This window comes from Harpegnathos saltator, unplaced genomic scaffold (assembly GCF_003227715.2).
Source record: "Harpegnathos saltator strain DR-91 unplaced genomic scaffold, Hsal_v8.6 scaffold18, whole genome shotgun sequence".
Taxonomy (NCBI): domain Eukaryota; kingdom Metazoa; phylum Arthropoda; class Insecta; order Hymenoptera; family Formicidae; genus Harpegnathos; species Harpegnathos saltator.
In genome coordinates, this window is record NW_020229961.1 from 1,207,885 (window position 1) to 1,230,266 (window position 22,382).

The 22,382-nt window shown below is 49.4% G+C and overlaps 3 protein-coding genes across 5 annotated transcripts in view; 1 reads left to right on the forward strand and 2 right to left on the reverse strand.

The window, feature by feature from the left end:
• Positions 1-13,943, reverse strand: part of LOC105181232 (dystroglycan) — a 69,569-nt gene extending 55,626 nt beyond the window's left edge. The window contains exon 1 of the mRNA XM_019840504.2: positions 13,747-13,943. The gene's annotated coding sequence lies outside the window, so the exon portion shown is untranslated. The remainder of the gene's footprint in view (positions 1-13,746) is intronic.
• Positions 13,944-14,160: 217 nt separating this feature from the next.
• LOC105181231 (Mediator complex subunit 20) overlaps positions 14,161-22,382 on the forward strand; it is an 89,312-nt gene continuing 81,090 nt past the window's right edge. The window contains exons 1-2 of the mRNA XM_011137856.3: positions 14,161-14,267; positions 14,545-14,687. Coding sequence (XP_011136158.1) covers positions 14,254-14,267; positions 14,545-14,687 — 157 coding nt within the window. The 5' untranslated portion in view covers positions 14,161-14,253. The remainder of the gene's footprint in view (positions 14,268-14,544; positions 14,688-22,382) is intronic.
• Positions 21,823-22,382, reverse strand: part of LOC105181230 (facilitated trehalose transporter Tret1) — a 69,057-nt gene continuing 68,497 nt past the window's right edge. For all 3 annotated transcript variants that reach the window (XM_025297550.1, XM_025297551.1, XM_011137855.3), the window contains one exon: positions 21,823-22,277. In XM_025297550.1, the coding sequence (XP_025153335.1) occupies positions 22,140-22,277 (138 nt within the window). In that variant the 3' untranslated portion in view covers positions 21,823-22,139. The remainder of the gene's footprint in view (positions 22,278-22,382) is intronic.

Below are 22,382 nucleotides of genomic sequence, written 5' to 3' on the forward strand. Positions count from 1 at the left end.
CACCGCGCGGCGTGTCATGGAATTTACGCGTCCGCGCGCTACGCCTTATGATTTATGACACCGGAGGAAGATAATCATTACATGGGGGGGGGGGGGTGGATTCTCTCCGTCGATTCTCTCTCGCGCGCGAATAATACGAGCGGAGAGTGCCGCTCAGGTATCGACGCGCGGCACACACGGCGACATGTTAATATCGGTATCGAAACGAGAGGCGATTACGTCCCGGGATTCGCCGGCCATAATATATCGACGATCGACGATGCGTCACGCGTGCGTCCATTCTCGATGGAACGCGACGGGGCGGGGCGCGGCGATAAAGTTTCCGTGTTTACGCGTTGAGAATCGCTGATAACGCAACGACATCATCAAACCTGTCACGGGCATTATTTGAAGTTTATTTCGAATCGTCCGGTCTTCGGATAACACCGGGTCGACACTGCGGAAAGTGATGGGATTCTCGGCGATACTGACGATATATCGATCTCGATATCGCACGCTACAACTCAAGCGCGTGTAGCAATGAGAACAGCTTTTTTCTTCTCTCGCCCTCCCCTCTCCCCCCCCTCTCTCTCTCTCTCTCCCAATATACCGACGAGAGTTACGTGGCTTTGTTTTATTTCATTTCACCGTCCGATTGTGCGCGTGCGTGCGTGTGATTTCGAATATTCGTACGGCCGATGAATAGTTCTCACAGCTGAACAGCCGAGGTTCGCCGTGTGGTTTAACGTGTAACGTGTTATCGAGCTTACAGGCGCGACGCGAGGAAAAAAGCCCCCTTGCCCCTACCCTCATCTTTGCGTAAATGCACGTTACATAAAAGCGAGCTTTCGAAATATAGACCTATAGTTGGCGGTGCGTATAAGTTATACGACGCCTGCAACCTTCCTGTACGACGCGAGCCGTAAAGCAGAACGGCTGTTACAGTCGCATCAATCCGAGAAACGCCCCGTACCGGGCCGTAAAACGCCATGAGAATCGCATCTTTTCCCGCGACCGTTAGACGCCTACGACGCTTAGGGCTCCACCTGCGCTTTAGGACCCAAAAGGGAGATAAGATAAAGCGTTATGAAATCGAGACCTGTGCGCTTGATACCGCGCGACGCGATAAAGTGCGCTCGCGGATTTCGCATCGAGACACTTTGGCGAATTAAACGATCAGTCTTGCGAAGCAGCTCGTCCCTCTCTCTCTCTCTCTCTCTCTCTCTCGGTCTATCCGATAAAATATATAGAGACCTATCTCGCGCGCGCCACGTGGGCGAGTGGCCGTTATACATATAAAATGCGAGAACCTCGCGCGAATGGCAAATAAAATCCGTCGCGACGGCTGGCAAGATTTTTATAGCGACACTTTGGCACGAGACAAATGCCAAACGGATACCTGTTGCGGCACTGTCTACTACGCGTCTACGCTTTTCATAATTAACGTAACGATACGAGGCTGCGAGAGAGGATCATCGTGCCGTTTCGAGATATCGCGCAGTGTGCGAGCGAGTCCGCAGTGTCGAGACGCGTTACATCGCCCAACGCCTTCCAAGTTGTTACTCGACGGAACGTCTTCTCTGAGCGTCTGAGCCGCGAATAATTTCGTTTGCAGCTGCGAAGCGGCAAGTCGGATACGAGCTGTTACGAGCATCGCCGGGAATGCGCTTAAATCTACGGTCGCGCCCACGACGGCAGCTCTTTCCCCGGAAGAGCTAAGTTGAGAATCCCCGAAACGCGCGCAAAAGAGGACACAGAGCGCGACGCGACGCGACGCGACGCACTCCACGTCGCGAGAGTCAGCCTCGACGCCGGGCTGTCGGGACCTATCGATATCGTCCACGTGAACACGGGGCTGTCGGGAACGGCGAAAAAGCTGCAAAAAAAGCCGAAAGCTCATCAAGCCCGGAGATGAGAGGCACTGCGAGCGAGCGCGCAGGAAACGTCTGGTGCATTATTCGCGCGACTGGTACAGAGCCCGTCAGGACGACGCATCGGTAATCCCCGATGAAACGATGAAAAATCGGAAATCCAGACACGCGCAGTTTTCACTCCCACCCTCCCCCCGCCCCCTCCGTGCGGTCATGTTTTAACATTTTCCTCCGCGGCTGCACCGAGAGAGAGTCTCTCCGGCGAGAGATCCCCGTGATATAACGCCCGTACGTTCCGCGCGCGCGCGATCTACGACCTGCGCCGTTCGTATTTTCGCAAGACACCTGTGCTCGCCAAACTGAATGAGCATTGACTCGCACGATTCCCGCAAATATACTCGCTCCCGCCCTACGAGAGAGAGAGAGAGAGAGAGAGAGAGAGAGAGAGAGAGCTTCTTTCCCGCCCGGCGAAAGTACCCGGCGGCGTGTTGCAGATGTGTATCGCGTCAAGAGAAAATGTTGCCTTCGCGTTTGTTAGATAACGACGTATCACGAATATCACGAAGTCTAAGCTTCGACCTAGACGGCCGGCCCTCTTATCTCTGGCGAGCTTGTCAAACTCGTGCGTCGAAATCGCAAACCTGGGAAATAAATGTTTCAACACACCTGGAAAAGTAAATGTACGGCGTCTCCCATGTTCTCTTCGTCTTCTCGGCTTCTTATTTCAGCATCTTAACCCTCGGCTGCTCCGTCGTCTGCACCAACGCACTCGTGCAGATTTAATCGATGATTTAATCGGAGAATCGTGTCGAGTGAAATCGTCATGCCGTCACGCGACGGTCTGACCTTCGAAGAATCGATATTAATATTTTCATCGTTTAACGTGAATGATAACGCGCCGTATTCGGTATACGGATCGCTCAGATCAGACGTAATAGCGCGCGACACGAGCAAAAAGTGTGTGTGACACAAGCAGGTAAACAGGACGAACCTTGAAGGTCCATAGAATGTTTGCAGTCAGCCGAGTACTGACGTTGCGACTTCACGGCCGCCGACGTGCGACGGCGCTGGAGTGGGGATGACTCGGCTTTTTTGCCGATTGTTTTGGTATTGTCCACGAGTCGTCTATTTATCGTTACGTTTCGCACCGATCGGCGATGTATATCTCGCGGCGCGGCGCGTGCACGCTTCTCTCTTGGACGGCTGGAACATTCCCTCGACTCGTAAAATATTTAATCGGGCTTCCGGCGGCATCGCGTTAATTAGCACGTGTGTCTCCAATCAAGTGGTCGTATCTGCGCGAGTGTTGGTGTCAGTGGCACACGACGAAGCAGCGGGATGCTGGATTGGAAGGTCAAGATGGAGGATGTGGAGCGGCGTGGACATGGTCAGTGGTACAACACACATCATATACTTCCAGGTGTGTCCAGTCGTTTATCATGCAGGGTTTTTTCGATTTTAACCGGCGAGTTTAACGGGATGAGGAGATATCCGAGTCGAAATTCAAGCCGGCGTTCACAGTCAATCATTGACGAATAATTATTGTTTCGTGAATCTCCGATTACACATTATTAACCTATAGTTCAACTTATCATATTCAAATAATATCGACCACAAACAACCGCACAACGCTCTATAAACACGAATCTGTAATTAATTAATCGCGAATCGAAAATCGAATAAATAATTTAGCAGCTGTGAGTACCGGCCATAAAATCAAACATTCTGCGAGGCTTTCTGTTTTATGCGGGCGTCTAATAATGCAGTTCCAAAGTATCTTCAATCTGCCAACGTTCCTTTTTGTCCACTTCTGTCAGTTGTTATTGTAACGAATCTAAATTTAAATTTCCGCTGGCACATACGGCACTATTAGGCACAGAATTGTTGTTTTTTTCCTCTACAGCTTCTTTATCAAACAGCTCTTTTAAGAGTCTTATCGAGAGACTTTAAGAAGAAAACACGATGGAAAAGAAACGTTTTTGAAGAAAACAACGTTTGGTGATTTATCTACTTATTGATTCCATATTCGTTTTTATATTTATCATACTTAATATTTGTTTATTTCGCGTATTCCGTCTGCTGCTACAAAAAAGTCTACATAACAATGAATATGAATTGTTTGTGGAGGTAAAAATAGAAATCTTATGCAGATGGAATATCGAGATGATCGAACGTTAAATCATTTCGGAACAAGTCCCTCAAGGACAGTTCATCAAGATAAGCCAATAATAGTCTGTACCAGCGTTATATCTACAGATGCTTCATCGGTCCTGCAAGTTTCACGTAACTTGCAGCGTTAATTTGCGATTGCTCGAAAATTTCGACTCGGATATCGCGCAGCGAATTTCGTCCGGCCCGTCCGGAATTCCGGTTGAAAAATGAAAGGTCCGCAGCGGTACCGCGAGCATTACGATTGATTTTTTTCCGAAATGTCGGCACTAAAAATCAGAGCGATCCGTCGTGTTTCACGAGCAGATACGATTCCTCGATCACACGACTCGCGCGCGCGCGCGCGCGAGATTTTCTCGTCCGCGAGCGGACAGATCGCGTCGTGAACCTTTCGCGCGAAATCAAGAGGGAGAATTATAAAGAGGCGAGCTGTCGCTCTGGTAGAAACGCGATACGCATCTGGTACTGTCGCTAATTTAATTGGCACACTCGCGTCACACTCGTTCGAGTCCGCGTCATCGAACACACACACACACACGCACACGCACACGCACCGCGTGTTCCGCTCTAAAATGCCTTGGTATCGAATTGTATTAAGCCACTCGCGCGCACGGCAAGTGCGGGAAACGCTCTACTGCCTACTGCCGTTGCGCCGTATATGGTGAGTTCAGGAAGATACGAGCGGCGATAGAAGTATGTGCCTTGGGCACTTACAGCCGCTGTACTTATAGACAGGAAAGCGCCCGGTATCCGCTTCGTGTGGAAGCGCCTCGCAAGAAGCGCACACCCGCCCGAATGCGCCAGAGCGGAGAGAAACACACTGACGATTTATTTCTCAAACAGTGCCCGAGCGAGTACTATTTATTTATCGCTTAAACTCCCCCCGGGACGCGAGCAGTCGTGTCGCAGCTTGACGAAACTTTAGGTATCTTGCTACTTTGGCGTAAAAAATGTGGATTTATCGGCCACTTGTCGTTTATCGCCGCTTATCGTAGCTTGTATGTTAATCGACGTTGGACATCGATCGCGACCAATAAAATCGCCTTCGTGACGAAACACGGAGGCTCGGCCTCGCGCACGTCTCATCTCTCGCGCGAATCGTTGATCTGCAAATGACATCAGCGCTAAAGAAGATACACTTAATGTGCATGCGGTCGCAATTCCCTCGCCGATTACGTCATTAATGATGATAAAAACGACGGACACTTTAGGATTCAGACCGCGCTGCCTGTCGCGTGGTCTCGCTCGACGAGGCAGAACGCGGCACAAACGCAATTAACGCGTCCGTGCTATTAAGCGTTCTGTGACTTGCGTTATGCACACGTCGTGTCAACAAGAATCTGCGCATCTGCCTCAGGCGGAAAATTCGAAATTCGAATTTTTGAGCTTGGAAAGTCCGTACAAGGACGAGAAAACAGAGATGTGAGATCTGTAATCACACTCCGAGGCTGATCACACCCGAGTTTACTCGTATCAGCCGACGAGGCTGCGTTAAGTGTTATCCAGCCATGTCCGTCCGGTTACTCTCCGAGCTCTCCCGGACGAGTCGAAAACTCGCGATGTTACGGAAAGGCTCGAAATTAGGTCGAGCCAGCCGAGCACACTCGACTTTACTTTATCGCGACTTTGTCCCGCGCGAGCTCGACGTCTCAGTGATTCGCGTCTCGTGAAGCGCCGCCGGTTGTTTCGAGCTTCTCCCTTCTGCCTCGCTGAGATTCTTAAACGTTTGCGTCGCTCGCGTTGAATACTAAGGATCGTCGCATCCGCCCTGGCGCATTTCCCCTGGCGGACCGGCGTTCCTCATTTGGGCGCTTTGTGCGCCGCTCGTGCGGTGCCGTTGCTGTCATTACGAGGGTCTGCGCCATTTCTAAGAAAGTTAGCATTACGAAAGCGAAGGACTAACATTTAGAAACTTGTGTGTGTGTCTGACGTTTACACTAAAAACTCCCCTGCAAAATATCGACTTTGCGCGCACACGTATCGAAACACACGGTACAACACGGAGGACAAGCCGGCTCGACGCGAAGATCCCTTGGCGAATTCGCGTAAACGCAAATTTATGTACTCCTTGCGCGAAGAAGAAGCGAAACTCGCTCAGTCGGATGCGGATTACGTCGATACACACGCTGCACGCACCGGCGATCTCCTTGCGTTTGTTCTCGAAACACCCGTTTAATTTCGAGAGAGAGAGAGAGAGAGAGAGAGAGAGAGAGGGGGGGGGGGGAGAGAGAGAGAGAGGGAGAGAGGGGGGAGAGAGAGAGAGAGAGAGCAAAATTCGTGAGACGAGGGAATATTACGTAACGTAAACGAATTATTCGCGGGGTGGCGTGAAAAATAAGGAAAAAGAAGAAAGGGAAACAGCCGGCGAAATGACGACGAGTCGAGTTTACACGCGGCAGCGGCGGCCGCCGTAAGCTCATTTAGTTTAATACACGGCGGGAAAATGCCGCTTTCTCTGCGAGCCACGATGTATATTCTTGCTTAGCCCGGCCGACACAAAGCGGCGCGCGCGATCTCTTCTCCTTCTCTCTTTTGTGCCGTTTCTTTCGCCGTACGCGCTCGTCGGCTGGCGAATGTATGTACCTTCTCGGTAGCCGGTGAAATGATTAAGTACCGCGATTTTATTCCGCGAGGCGAACGCGTCGCACGGCGGAAAGTCTCTTTGGTGGTGCGCGATCAAAGCAACGGCTTATAGATACGAAAGCACACGCGCTCATTCCTCGTCTCTCAATCGGCTCTCAAGCCTCAGATGGTTACAGCTTTAGCCGGTGAGCTCACGTCGGCACGAACGAAACGCCAATTAGACGGCCCACCGATTCTGCCTTCTTTGCGTTTTACAGCCGCGTTTTATCGCGAGCGCGTATCGCGCTTTCTATAAATATTGCCTCGTTCATCGGTCATTCAGTTCAGAGTTCACGGGAACGGGGTTACGTCACCGGGTGAGAATTCGTTCGACTCGAGGGAGTTCAACCCATCTCGTCGGTTAAACGCATCCTTCTCACGCGTCGGCAACTCTCTCTCTCTCTCTCTCTCTCTCTCTCTCTCTCGCGCTCTCTCGCTCTATTCCGCGCGCTGATTTCTTTTCCTTTCTTTTGCCATTTCGCCGCTCCTCTTCGCCCTTCTCGTTTTCATCCCATACACCGCCACCATCACCACCACCACCACCACCACAACCACCACCGGCACAACTCCTCATCTCGCTTACTTCTCCCGCCCGTCGCGTGAACTTTACCGAGAGCATCTTTATGACCCAGCCAGATGTCTCGCGATGGCATTGACGCATCGCTCTTTTTATACGAAAAGATTCCCCGTCCCGCTCGGGACGGGAATAGGAAAAAATAACTCGACCATAGCTCGGACCACCCGCGATCGCGAGATCGCGGCAATAAACGCACCCTCCCTGGATCCGGTCATCCCCATCGCGCCACTTCGTGGACGCAGGACGAGGAGTCGCACACGAGACGAGTGTTCACCGCGGCGTGGAATCGATAGCGTGTGTTGCGCGCGCGAACGATGCGAATAACGTTGAATGTTTGATCACTCACGGCGGCGCATGTGGGAAATTTGCGAGTTAACTGATCCGCATACGATCCGTCATCTTGCGTTACTTGGGTCCTCAAGTCGCGCAAGTGAGACCACAAAGAGATGTCTCGTACAACCTAACCGGAGAGGGCGCTTCCGTTCGCGTGCCCGTGCCGTGCCGTGCGGGTGCAGGAATAATCTCTCGGCGAAAATTAGGGATGCGCGCGCGCGCGCTAATTATGCTCCATATAACATTCGCGTGCGTCCAACTCGCGAGTAATGCGAACAGATGCCCCTGGGGAGACGCCAACCGTCCGCTACATTATGTTTGGAATTTGGTCGGGAGCTTGCATTCGGGTCCTGTAATAACATTCCAGCTGGTCCGCGTGAGCTGCGCGCGTCTCGCGTAAGATGGGGGGGGGGGCGCTTAGGCCGTGCGGAGGAGATTAAACACGCGGATGACTAATTCGCGCTCGGCGGCGGTAAAAAGGCCGCGGTCGGCCGGCTACCGATTTACAGAGCGAACGGTAGAAATCAATCGTCTGAGAGTATCCCTGCTCGTATATCTCTCGGCACGTAAATATCGCCAGCGCTCGCCGCAGCGGCGGTTAAGAATGTTTAACGGGCGCGCGCGATAAAGTGACGGGGACTTGAAGATATTTCGCGGGCGATAAACTCGGGTGGTAACCTTGGCTTTTATGGTGTATAACGATAAAAAGTCGCACGAGGACCCGCGCGATAAGGCCGCTTTTCGATTTCGTAACAACGCCGAGTATCTCTGCAAGACAAGTCGCGAGATAATCCGGAACGAGACTGCAGGAAGTTTCGCGCAATTTCTAACCGAGTGCCGGGCGAGAGAACGCGCGACTCTCTCGGGTCTGTACTTGCGAGTCTAGGCGGCGTCGCCGTCCGAGTTTCCACGGGAGAGCTCGTCAAGCCTCGAGAGAACTCGAAGAGATCGGGGAACGGAAGATGCGATTGCGCTACGGCGGAAGTGGCCTGGCAAAGCAGAACAAGAGGCGAGCGGGATACAGAGAGAGAATAGAGAGTGCGAGAGAGATAAAGAGAGAGAGAGAGAGAGAGAGAGAGAGAGAGAAAGAGAGGAGAGGGATAGAAAGGGGGAAGATTGCACAGAAGGCTGCAGCGGGACTGGAAATAGAAACGACTCGGCTCGTTCCGGGGTATTTCACTGGAGGATGTGGAGGCACGCGGGAGGGGGAAAAGAGGGACATCGGCTGCGAAAAGTGTTCGAAGCCGCGGCGATCGTCGCTGGACTCGCGAGCGGAGTGTCTGCACAAACAGATGAGCCTCGTATTTTTTATGCGTATCCGCGACGTGGCCGGCTTCTTGTCTTAACGATCCGCCGCGTGGTTTGATCGCACGCGTGTATGCGCGCCGCTACTATTCGCGACACCGATTCGCGACGTTCGGCGCGACATGTCGCGCGGCGCGCAGCGAACGTCCGACGCAACAACGGCGACAGAGATATCACGACGGCGTGCAATTGCAATTACGGGATTACTCCGAAAAACCGAGCGTGTGTACAACTCTCAACGTCGAGAGAATTTGCACAAGCTCTCCGGGCGACGTGGATTTATTCGCATCGCGGTGCGGCTTCAACTTCAGCCGCCCCACCTTGTTCGTACAAATATTTTTTTCGTCGACCTAAAGTCGCTCTCTCTCTCTCTCTCTCTCTCTCTCTCTCTCTCTCTCTCTCTCGAGTCGCTCGCGACGGACGGATGTTTTATTGAGTACGGATGGATGTGCCGCGCGGCGCTATTTACGACGAGCGTTTTAAACGATCCGCGGACCCGGCTCGTTGCTCGATTAGAACGTCGAGCTGTTTGTTCAGCTTAGAGAGAACGTGGACTATGATTATTCTATTCAACGATATTCACCCCAACCGGATCCGGCGAGCCGCTTTTTACGAGCAGCGAGGAAGAAGAATGGGCCGTTCCCCGGACGAACAACTTGCCCGGGACGCTCGAATCGCGAGAGGTCTTTACGAGCGAGGAAAACCTCCGGCAGATGACGAAGATTCTTCGACGGGAGATTGACCGCGAAACGCTTAACCCTCGATCCGCGAGAACGCCGAATTGTCGATTGTCCGAATTGTCGACTAGGTTGCGCGAGAAATGGGGAAAATCTTGTCGGGGAACTCGGCGGAAGGCAGGGCTAATGATCTCGCGATAAAACGACGCTTTACCGCTTTCTGACGGCGTGAAATTTCAGGGAGTTTATATACCCGACTTGGCCCGAGAAGAATGGTAGTTGCGTAACCGCTTTGTGTGTGAGTAATGCGATGAAGGTCGCCGTTGTCTGCCGTGTTCCAGACTCTCCTCCACGACCGTTCTCTGTGCATCGCTTTTTATTTATTCGCGCGTGCACTTATTAAGGCACGCGAGGCGATTATTGCGCGCCGTTTCAACCGCGACATATCCCGCCTCTCGCGATGAAATTGCGCCCACGAGGAGATTCGATCTACGCGGATTCGTGCGCACGCGACTCCTCCGATCCGTTCGACAGATTACTCCGCCGTGGCACACGCGATTCTATTTTCGACGCAGATCAAAAGTTCGGCACATCAAAAGCCTGGCCTGGATCTGGACCGGGACCTGGAGCGGCGGATCGACGGCCGAAGTTTATAAATTTCCTCGTCAATCGCGGCTCGCGTAAATTGTATATACTCACTCGCGTGATTCCGAGTCAAGTGGGACTCTCGACGCGCACTGCGAGAAGGAAAATAATTTCCACCTACTTGAACGCCGCGGGATAACGATCCCGCTCGCTCGTTGTTTTTCTTCGACAGACTGATTAACCTCTGACGGGCTGACGGAAAATCACTTATCTGCTCGACGCCGGTATCGACATTATCGACATTACCGGTATCGTAATTAATCGAACCCGACTGATTCCGAGACGCTGACAAGCGTCTACATTTTGGACTAGCCGTCGCAGCGTTAAGCAGCGACGATATATATCGACCTGTGTTCCCCGGACAAAAAGACGGTCAGCTTCGACATTCAGCTCACGTAGCGACGAACATATCCGGTCATACTTTCCGGCCGGCGAACATCTCCGAGACGATCGACGCCCGGTTTTATTCGGCCGCACTATAGTCGCTCGATAACGTTTGCGCGCGCTCATTAGTCTTTCTTATTCACTTACCAACTGCGAGAGAGAGAGAGAGAGAGAGAGAGAGAGAGAGAGAGAGAACTTTCTCGCTTTTCCGGGAACGTCGTTTCTCCGCGAACAGCGAAATTACAGCGCCGCGGTCGTGTTGTTTCTCGACAGATAAATATAATATATATTGCGTCCCCCGTGGCTTTGAAGCTTAGAGCAACTCTTAGAAAATTATATTGCCTCCCATCGTCGTAAAGGCAAAACGCGAAGAACGCGATTATGTAATTTAAATTACAGTAAAGTTGACAAACGACCTCGTCTGTGCCGGACGATACTTATGGAAATGCGAAAATTATTCAAGCACCGATAACGCACGACGATATTCCACGATACAGCTTATTTTTGACCTGACACTTCGATACTGCATACGCGTTGAAAAAGGAATAAAAAAAGGAATAAAAGAAGGAATAAAAAGTAGACACGGAGTGAGATAAGATAAGCATTTTGCTATTGTCGCAAGCGAGCCGCGGCCACAAAATTGCCACGCGGTAGGTAAACGTGCGCTGCGTCAAGCGTCGCGCAAAACTTTTTAACGAATGACGCTTGCCCGTATCCGAACATTAATTAGCATCTATGACGATGCAGGCTGCAACAGACGCATCATCATGGAATGAAAATTCCATGGAAATGTATCCTCTGACAGCCTCGAGATCGTTTTAGTCTTTGAAAAATCGTGCACCTCGCACGTGATTACGAGATTCGCGACGTGCGAATATCCGTGCGATAAAATCTCATTTTGAAACCTCATCCGACCGACATTTGCGCAAAACACTCCGAAAAGCCAGATCTCGCTGGCAATTGAACCTGTTAAAGTTTCATTCGGCAGAGAGCGCGATTCGCGTGTACACAAGCTCAAATAACTCCCTAATTAGAGCCGCTTCTTCAGTTTCCGCTAATGGCGGCCGACGATTTGCAGCCGTGTTCTTGAAACACGATACCGTCGCGCGTTACCGATTCACAATTATTCGCGACGCAGCGAGTGCAGCGAGATCGGCTAATTAATCGACAATGGACCGAGTGCTTTTAGCGAGCTTACGCCTCGACAAATTAAAGCTGAATTCGCCCGCGGTGTCGTACTTTGGCGAGCGCGATCGATCGCTTACACAGTTTATGCTTAACAGTTTATGCATTTACCGAAGGCAGAACCGAGCACGGGTTGTTGGGACACGGATGCAGCGAATATTATCGGGCGAGCGGCACAAACGAGCGCGCGAGAGCTGCCGGGGTGCTCCTCGCACGGCCCAGAAACACGGACACTCGTTAAATCGCGATGACCCGCTTTTTTCGGCTCTTGGTCTCTCGTTCTTTCGACAAATTTATCGCGGATTGCATTCGCGACGCTACGCGACGTCACGGCCTTTCGCGCGGCGTTTCGACGCGAGCGAACGCGGCGTTTTGACGCGAGCGAACGCGACGACGGCGATAAAGATTCACCTTGCCAACGGGAACGTACTTGAGAGGCACTCTCGCGCAATTTCGTATTCTTTTACTTCCGCGCGTTTGTTGATGAAAGTCTTGTAGTTCTGTAGAACCGCGCGCGCGAGCTGCAACGTCCCTGCTACGTCATCGTGCTACGCGAAACTTGCTCCTGCACTTTTCCTAATCGTATTACGGTACAATTTCAGCGGACGCTATTTACATCGGTATCGCTGCTTAAACGTTTTCAATGCTGTGTCGCGTCTTATCGATTAGTTAAGAGATCATTCACGGGAACGAGCTACTTGCAGCGACTACATTTTGCAGTGTCTCGATAATTAAAATTATAAATCCGGTTGCAATATGAGCAAAGAGGAAACAGAAAGAGAATGAGAGAGAGAGAGAGAGAGAGAGAGAGAGAATTCAATTAAATTTCACAGCTTATTTCATTAAGACGCGAAATATATCATATGTTTTTTATCAATATTTATTCGATCTTTCATTTCAAAGTTACGATTTATATTTGCGCAGAAATCAGAGCTACATCTGCACGCATATAACACACACACACACAGATGTATATAATAGACGTATATGGATCTAATTTAATAAACTGCAAAACATATACATGTGATGAAATTCTGTAATAAACAGCTCTTCGAAAATGTTTTATATATGTACGGGGTATCTAGGATCTTTTGGAAACGAAAAATTCTGAAGATTAATAAGATCAAAATAAAAATCAACATCAAAATAAAATACAAATCTACAATTATATGACGATTATTGTGTCCGGCTACAGGATTCAGGGTTCAAGATTCAGGGTTCAAAGTTCAACGTGCTCTTATCTATCATTAAACACCGTCATTAAATAGCCGTCGTGGAATTATAGATTAGGTCGTTCTGAACAAAAAAGTCCTTTACCACATTTTGCAAATAAGTGCGCAAACTTTCAAGTTACAATAATAACTCAAGTTATTGATAACTCAATAACTATTGCGATGTTTGCAAAATGGTACATGACTTTTGTTCTCGGTTTGATCTGATTAATCTTCACGATTTTTCGTCTGCTGAAGATCCCGGACACCCTATATATAGCATTCTCGAAGAATTTCATAAATTGACTTCGTACAGACTCAGATGCGTTGTCTACGACGCACGACCGTGTGCGTGTCGGAACCCAAATGCCGCGAATGATATCGATGCCCAAATACGGTCGGGCATCTGCTGAATGCTCGGCTCTGATCGAAACCGGCTCTGATGTCGACACAACAATCACGCGAAGATGATCGCAGACTTTACTCGGGACAAAAGGGACGCGCGGCGTCTGTCGATTGACAACAGATATACACGCGGCTCCGAGTAAATAGCCTCAATGAGTTATAATGACGAAACAACGATCTTCAGCTGTAACCCAGGCATATACTCATGCCTGAGGTTGAAGATCGCAGCCTTGATGATGACTCTTGATGAGGTTATTACGCCGAGTATCACGTACAATTTTCCCAGATTTCCAGTGTCGCGTAGATCGGGGCAACGTTGAAACGTTGCACCGGTTTCGAGAGTCCGGCGTGGCATGTGATTAGCGATTATATTCCTACCTTACCTTATTCGAAATGTGAGCCCGACTCGACGGCGGCGGCGGCGGCCGTTCCTTGAGCCAAACGTGATCTCCCGATCGTCGTGCGGCGGATCGTCGTTGCTCCAATCGTTGTTCTTTGGCCGACGACACCCCGCTCGCACGCACATTCGAATCGTCGCCACGCTCAACGTATCACTAGCGAAATGCGCTACCGGCCGACTATCGCGGCCGAAATACTGCAAGTACTGCTTTAAGAGTATCGCGACAGATATCGCCATTTTCCGGCCGCAGCACTCTGCGGAGATGGTCGCCGTGTCGCCATCTTGCGGCCGCAACGAGCAGTCGCGCCAACGCAGCTGACTTCAAGCCGTGTGAGGCAAGCTTGCTGACGCAGGCGCCGCTGCGATATCTGTTCAAATGTCGCGCGCGCGTCCTTCGATACCAACAAGCGCAAACAAGTGTCCGCCGGGTAATCCGCCGCGTTGCAGTGTTGTTCGGTGTTGCTGTGAGTTTTCCGGGCAAATTCGAGCGATGGGTGTCACCGTGTAAGTAATTCTCGTGCCCACGACAAGTCTACGCAGCTGTCCTCGTACGTTCGACGTATCGCGACCGTCCACTTTGCCGTATCGTACGCGTTTTCACGTTTTTTCTCGCGCATGGGAAAAGTTAGGTTATGTCGGCAGAGTCGGTCGCCGCGGCGAGCCGCGTGCGGGCATAATTTCATATTAATAGGCTTCGCTCGTCGCGAATCGTACCGCAACGCGAAGATGTCTGTCTGATTATTCGGTAGAGATAAGCGAGATAATCGTTCGTGCTCGGCAGGTTACAACAATACCCGATGATCGAGAACCGGACCGGGCCGCAGACGATTGAGTTTCTCACGAAGAGAATTGTCGCCCTCGGAGCCGTGCAGGCGGGACAGTTCCTGGTGGATTGCGAGACGTACATGTCGGTGCCGCAGCTTGGTATGTAGACTTTCTTGCCGCGAATTAGTGCCTGCGTTTTGCACTGCGAACTTTTGTATCGTGCGATGTATTATGTGGCGAGAGTAGATGGTGCTGCACGGCTGTCAGCATAGATGGCCGTTGCTTGCTGTTTTAACGTTCCACATCCGACGGTTGTCGAGTCGATGTTTGCTTCGAAATTGCACAGATGCCAAATGTGAAAGTCCTTCCACATGTTTTGCGCGTTGCAATTTTTGCAAGTTTTGGGAAATCACACAATTCGTATTTCTAATCATCTAGAAAATATGGGAATCGCAAGATACAACATGAGCAAGATAATATTTTGCAATGCGATAATGAAATGCGCGATGATGATGAAATAATAGATTGCTATGACGCGGTTAAATCGCGTTTGATGTTAAAAGAGGACGACAACTAAAAACTTGCCGTTTTCTTTTCTCATTAGAGACTCCGTCTGTAAAGATAATTAAGTCCTCGAAAAAACATCCAATAAAATTTTACAGAGACATTGAGAAGAAGAAACTTTTTTCAAAGGTTTGTGTTTCGTGCTCTCCAGGAAAGAAACTTCTCTGTATTTATTAAGAAACGAAATGATGCTAAATCTTCTGAAAATTTGACCTTTTGAAAAGAACTTACCCTATTAACATATTTTCCTGGAGGAAAGGATTTTCATGGAGTGTAAACGGGTTACATAGGTAAATAGGTGGTACACGCGCATTACTCTCTCACCACATGTCTCTTTTTTTGGCATTTATATATGTATATGTGTGTATATATAGGCCTCTATACAAACACGCAACTGTTGGTTCCGCCGGAAGTCATTAGCGATATTCAATATTATTCGTTACTTCTAGAGAGGTGTAAACGCAGACGCTAACAAAGTTCGCTTAAGTACATACTTATACATAACGTAAATACGTATTGCACCGACCGAGAGAGTGCACATCTGGCCATCTAAAGCAAATCCATCCGTCGTCGTAGAATCGACGAAACTGTTTGTGCTACTCGCGTTATTTTAATTAACGAATCAAAGGCCGACCCACTACAGAGTAAAGTCGGTCAACGAAATCAGTATCTCGCTCTCGCCGTGGTGTTGCCATGATATCAAGTACAAGCGTGTCTATTGAGATATTCATCTATTCGATGATAACAGAATCGTGTTTTCGCGAAACCGACGCGTGCAGTCGGTTCTCTTCTCGATTTGTCTCCGATATAATCCTTGTGTGTTTGCCGTTGCGATTTGATATTAAATCGGATTTCGCCGTTGTACGAGTTGGTTTCCGCTTCCGTCGCAGCACACCCATACGTTAACTGCGGTGTAAATTATTCTATGAAGGTACAAATACAACTATCCCTAAGCGTCATTACAAAAATATTAAATCTAGCAAGCGAAGCTAACCGTGGCCCGTTAGACTCACACATACGCGCGCGCGTATACACGCACACACCCTCACACACGCACATACATACATGCACGCAAGATAGGTGTGATATATATGTATATATTTATTTTCTATATCGATTTATTCCGTTCTCTCTTCATTGAAAATACGTGTTGATAATTTTCTTCCCCGCGACGATACAATATGTATATAATAAGATTTAATCATCTTAGCGACGGCCAGCGCTAATTCCGTTTGAATATTATTTATTGTCGATAAATTGTATAGTAGATTTATTGTCAATAAGTAGAATGTGTGATTTTCATTGTTATTTTCTTAAGTAAAGCTTCACGCTTTATCACGTCCGGATATAATATAATATAACGCGTGTAATGCAGATTGAAAATCCTAGATACTCGAACTCGTATTCGTAACGTAGTTGTAACGTAGTGCTAAAAGTATGTGTCTCAATTCGCTAATGTGGATTAATACCTCTGTCGTAAATTTCGTGTTATAATTTTCGGCGATCGACTTAACGTTTGCCATTTCTTGTCATATTTTTCGCTCCGGTGGATAAGGTCAACGTGTCTAAAAGCTTCTTTCATTGTTTATATTGGTATATACAGTTGCACTCATTCACTCACGTACGCGCACACACATACACACACACACACACACACGCACGCACACACATACACACACTCATTCACGCTCTCGCGTACACGTACACATACTCTCATATGCGATACAAATATTTAATTTACCGGGGCTACCGTGATTTTCTAAACGTGCAGTAATGCGAAATTTGATCCTGAATTCCACTATTACCGCTACATATTACGACAAATTTTCAATTCACGAAAGTGCACAGTGCAGATTTTGTTTTACGGTTTAACGTCGTTTAACTACGGGATAAAGGGGCCGGAGGGGGAGAAATCGTGTTTCGTTCACGTGGAAGATCAGACGTAATCGCGATCGCTGAATATCCGCTATGCCGTAACCGGCCGAGGATAAAGCTCGCTTTTATTCGGCGCGATATACTAAGGGTCGTCGAGACAGTCGAGTCGTCACGACCGAGGATCTTTACGATCTATGTAAAATCTGGAAGTTAATCGCGTTTATCGTTTATCTCGTTACACCGCGTTAAAAACTAATACGGCCCTTACCCAGCCGTACCGCGTCCAAGCCCTTGAGCATCGTCCAAAATACACGTTGTATTTTGGAAATATATACACCACTGGAGAGAGGAAGAGAGAGAGAGAGAGAGAGAGAGAGAGATCGTTTACGAGTTTACGCATCTCTGATTTCTAACTTAAACTTACGAACTTGGAAGCAAACAGTACGACTTTGGAGACGCTAGCAATTTTAGCGCAATTTCAGCCCGTTGTTTTTCACTCAATACAGAGCGCGCGCAATACGATGGTTGGTTGTATCGGTGGGCTTAATGAAAACACAGCCATCCGACGCAATATGAGTTATCGATCGGCTCTCCGGTGTACAGATTTTCAAGACACCTCGTGTAAAACATAGTTAGATATATATTTTTTTTTTTGTTTAGGAAGGTACCACGTACGCGCGCGCGTTTCTCTTCCTGCAGACAACGATCGTGCCAGCACGTTAAACCCTCGCGTGATATGTCGTTGTTGATATTCCGAATTTACGATTTAGACTAGCGCTGACAGTATCACTCTCCCCGTGTAATTATACGCGCGTCGTGTGACATGTAAAAAATGGAATGTATGTGTAATCGATTGTTCGCTCGCTTCGCTCGCTCGCTGTCTACAGAGAAACGCGCGGGGGTATTTAAGTACAGAACGTCGTCGACGTGTGTTTCCGAGACTTTCTTGATACGTTTCGTTACGATATCCGATATGGCAAGGATATGACTCACGGGTACAGTTGACAATTACTGATGCCTGACAAGTTTCGCTCGCAGCCCGTGTGCAAAAAGATTTGCCTCGTCCGTATTTCCGGGCTCCGCCCGTCAGGTCGAAATTTCACGTCGGATTCACGCGCGTTCCACACCTCAAGTTCTTTTTCCGCCCTCTTCTCCACGCTGTCGCGTTGCACAGCAAACGCAAATGGATAATCGCAAATACTCGGAGGAAATCTTTCTCCGCGAGGACCGCATACGCTGCACTAGGAAAAAGAATTTAGTATCTCTAACAAAACTGTTTAGTTGAGGCATTTTTTTAATAGCAATCAAATATCTTGTTTTGTATACACAAAATATTTAGTTGTCTCAATTAAATATATTTTTCTGCTTCGTTCTCTGGACCAAGTGATTATGTTCTTAGACTTCGTATATAAAAATTCAGCATTTTAGTTATTTTATCTATAAAAATTGCATAACAACGAAATATTATTTTACATAAACTAAAATAATGCCCAGTGGATACTATTTTATCTTTCTGTGCACTAAAATTTAGATTTTATACATTAAGAAAAAGTTATAGTATTTTTAACAAAATTCATATAGTTAAAGCTTTTTGGTGATTATAACAAAAGTATTACGTTATACAAGCAACAAACCGTAATGAAACAAGATATTTGTTTACAGGAGCTAGACAGTTTTGCTGGGCCAGTTTTAAACAAATTATTTTGTTGTTGCAACAAAATTTTGGTTCACGCAACAATAAATTTTTCCTAGTGTGCGTCACAGACTTTTGCAAGCTGCTTCGTAAAGCGCGATCGATTCCTACGTAACGAATGCCTGTCGTCGACACGTAATAAGACTCTCTCTCTCTCTCTCTCTCTCTCTCTCGAGAGAGAGAGAGAGAGAGAGAGAGAGAGAGAGACGTCGTTCTCTACAAACTATATAAAAATACAAAATACACAACGTCGTTATAGAGATTTCCGGCTAACCGCGACTTCGCCGCTCGTACGAGTGCATGCGGATGTCACCTCATTAGCTATTCGAGAGAAACAGGAAACCGTCGAAAGCAGTCGGATCGGAGCTTCAGAGGGATATCGATTATATACGACATCGATGCGCGAGTGATGGTGCGAGGGGGATGATGATTCGCTTTTTCTCTGTCTCGCATCTACAGAAATATTCAAACTGCTTTCAACGTCATAGATACATGCGACTTGTTACGATAGGCTAATAGATTTCGCCGAGTTTCACTCTACTTCTCGTGAACTTGGCGATTTGTAGTATTGTCGAGAATTTGTTCACCGTTATATCAGTGTGTCGTTACGCTAATCGCACAAGTGTATCACATATATATGTATATATATAAATACGATAATAGTAATATATAATGTACAATATAGTCAATGTACGCGCTTTGTACGAAACGTAACGTACGAAGACGCATCTTTGCAAATTGATATTGTCGTCGTTGAGTCGCCGCTGGCGCGTTCGCGCCGTATACGCGCTATACGAGGCCCGAGGAATTCTGAGATTCGATACTGATTTGCTTTTATTCCGAGCACGCGCGACGCGCGTATCTCCCTCTCGTCTCCGCGAGGACTTCGCCTCGTATATACTCTTGTGAATAATCTTTCCGCAAGCACAACATATTTGGCTACGAGGCCGTCGTCTTCAGCGTCGTTAATCGTGCTCTGTTCTCTCGAGGCGCAATATTCGTTCTCGATGTACGCGTTACTCCCGCGAAACAAATTTGTTCGCGTTAACGCGGCTGAAGACGCGGCGGCGGAAATACAATAATCGTGCGTCACACTCGACATGTATCGATCGCTTGGCAGAAGCGTCGACCGGCAGTCTACGAGCAGTCTATCGAGTCTACTCTAAGAACTCGGTCTCGACGTCGTACTTATGTACGAATATGTATCGCGATATGTACAGTATATTTACAAAATTATTTGCGTAAAAGTACCGTCTCTTACGAGACGGGAATGAGCTTCGTACGTTTACCAGAAACCTGTCAGCTAGTTGCGTAATCGACAAGGGCGAAGGGGAAGCCATGACATCTCCGAGAAACGATAGAAGCGCGATGGTGAGCCGCGAGACACTCGCTACGATTTCATATCAATTTTATTCGCCGCTACGTAATAGATATTATTTGGTATCAATTTTGATTACAGTCGTTATTCGCGCTTTCTCTAAAGATACCTCGCGAAGAGACGAGGCGTCGTGTCGGCTGACGTTTAGACGTCCTCGAACGCGGGCGTGTAACAGTATCGTATACAAAATTGAAAATCAATCTAACTCTTTCCGGTGAACACTTTCTAAAAGAGTCGCGCGTCACGCTTCTCTTTCTCTTTTTTCGCCTCTTTTAAGTATAGGAGGGTGGGGGGGCGAGGGGGGAGCAACGAGATGCAAAGCTCATTGGCGTAACTTGATTATCAGTCGAGAAACGATTTTAATCGTTAAAGCCAGACTCGAAGGCAATTTGTTTCGTCGGCTGTGTCACCCCGACTTGTTTCCTCGGCAGGTCTCGCTCGCTCTCCCTTAAACGCGAACGCGTCCTTCCTTGCGTCGTGTGATCTAAGGATATGTTTTCATCGAGAAGATATGAATCTGACGTGAGAAGGGAGGACATTCGTTCGTGTGATACAGCCTATTCGCTACGAATAAATGCACCGATATATCGCGCTGAGGTACGTACTCGCGCGAGATTTTAGTCCGATTGATCACAAGTAGAAGACGCTCCCGCTCGCGCGAAACGCATCGCGTCGGCAAGGGAAAATTCGAGACTCGGGCAAATTTCAGCGTGAGATCGTGAACCGTGCGGATCGATGGACGGTCTGTCGACGAGAGAGAGAGAGAGAGAGAGAGAGAGAGTGAGTGAGTGAGTGAGTGAGTGAGTGAGTGAGTGAGTGAGTGAGCGAGAGAAAGGGGCTGGGAGGAGGAGAAAGGCAGAGAGGGAGAGAAGGAGCGGGAGCTTGGCGCTCGCTTGTTCTTCTAATCGCGCTTCTCTCTCGATCATAAGTAGCATGTCTTATAGTAAATAAAGGCGACGGTGTCCTTGCCGAAAGTCCGGCACTCCCGCTCGTAGTGCACCTGGCCGGGCTCGTACCTACCGCCTCGCGGATACTTGTCCAGTCGCGACAAGTTCCTGCAGAGTCTGAGGTAATCGTCGTCGAAGGCGAGCCCGTTCTCCCGACGATCCCTGCGCCGGCGGTAATCGTCGAGTCGCTCCTCGCCGCGGGAGGACGGCAGATACGTGACGTCGTCGAGTTCTAAATCCGTTAGATCCTGCAGGCTCTTCGGATACGACGCGCGTCGGCCACTCTCCAGGGAATTGAAGCCGCCGCATGCTTGATCCTTGAAGTTGATGGTCCTGCTGCGCCGCGGTAGGGTCGAGTAATACGGTCTCTCGTCTCCGCCATGATTAATGCCGTTTCTCAAGATCGGCTTAGAGACAGCCGCGGCTCGCTTCGCCGCCGCCGCCGCCGCCACGTCTCTCCGCCAGCCGTCTTCGTCGTCGTAATCCGCCACGTACTCGCGTCTCCTGGAGCGCCGGGGCTCGGTCTCGTGCGAGCGATCGACGTAGCTCGCGTTGCCGCGCGAATTCCGCGGGTACGTGCCGTTGTCGTCGGAGGGCTGGTACGCCGCGCGTTTTTTGCGGCCGTTCCGCGGCGATCGCTCGTAGTCGTCGTGGTTCTCGTGCGGACGCTGCGGATGACGACGACGATGACGGTGGTGATTCTGCCGGAGCGTCGTGCTGCTCGTGTGCTCGTACCGCGTACAGTGCTCGCTTCGGACGACGTCGCCGTTGCTGCTGGGAACGTCGAAGGCGCGCGGCGTCGGCGTCGGCGTCGTCGTCGTCGTCGTCGTCGTCGTCTCGTCGAAGGAACGACGAATCGGCAGCAGACCGCGAGACTGCATAAAGCTCTCGACGTTCTTGCCGATTCGATTGGTCTTCTCGGCGAAGATGCCGCAGTAGTCGGACAGCTTGCGCGGGTGGGTGGGTCCGCGCGCGGACGGCATCGCGACGTTCGACGTCGTCGCGGCCAACGGCGGCGCCATCGCCGACGTCGCTGCCGCCTCGTTGCCGCTGTACAGATCCCGCGGATCGTGCTCGTTCGGATAAGCACTTCCCGGTAAAGGCTTGTTCGCCTTCTCGAGGTTCGAGAGGCCCCCCGTCAGCGAGGCCTTATACTACCGTGCTTGCGCATAATCCGGATTCATCTCGTCCAGCTGTTTGCCCTTCGTCTCAGGGACGCAGCAGACCACGAAGCACAGCCCGCACACCGCCACGGCGGCGTAAAACCAGAAAGCCCCGTGTAGACCGAGAGTCTGGAAGAAGAAATTTGCCTTTCTGCGTAATCCTTCGCGATTCGGGCCGCGATATCGGCTTCGGTTGAGAACGAGAGGAGAGAGAATTTCCTCACTCTAGATATA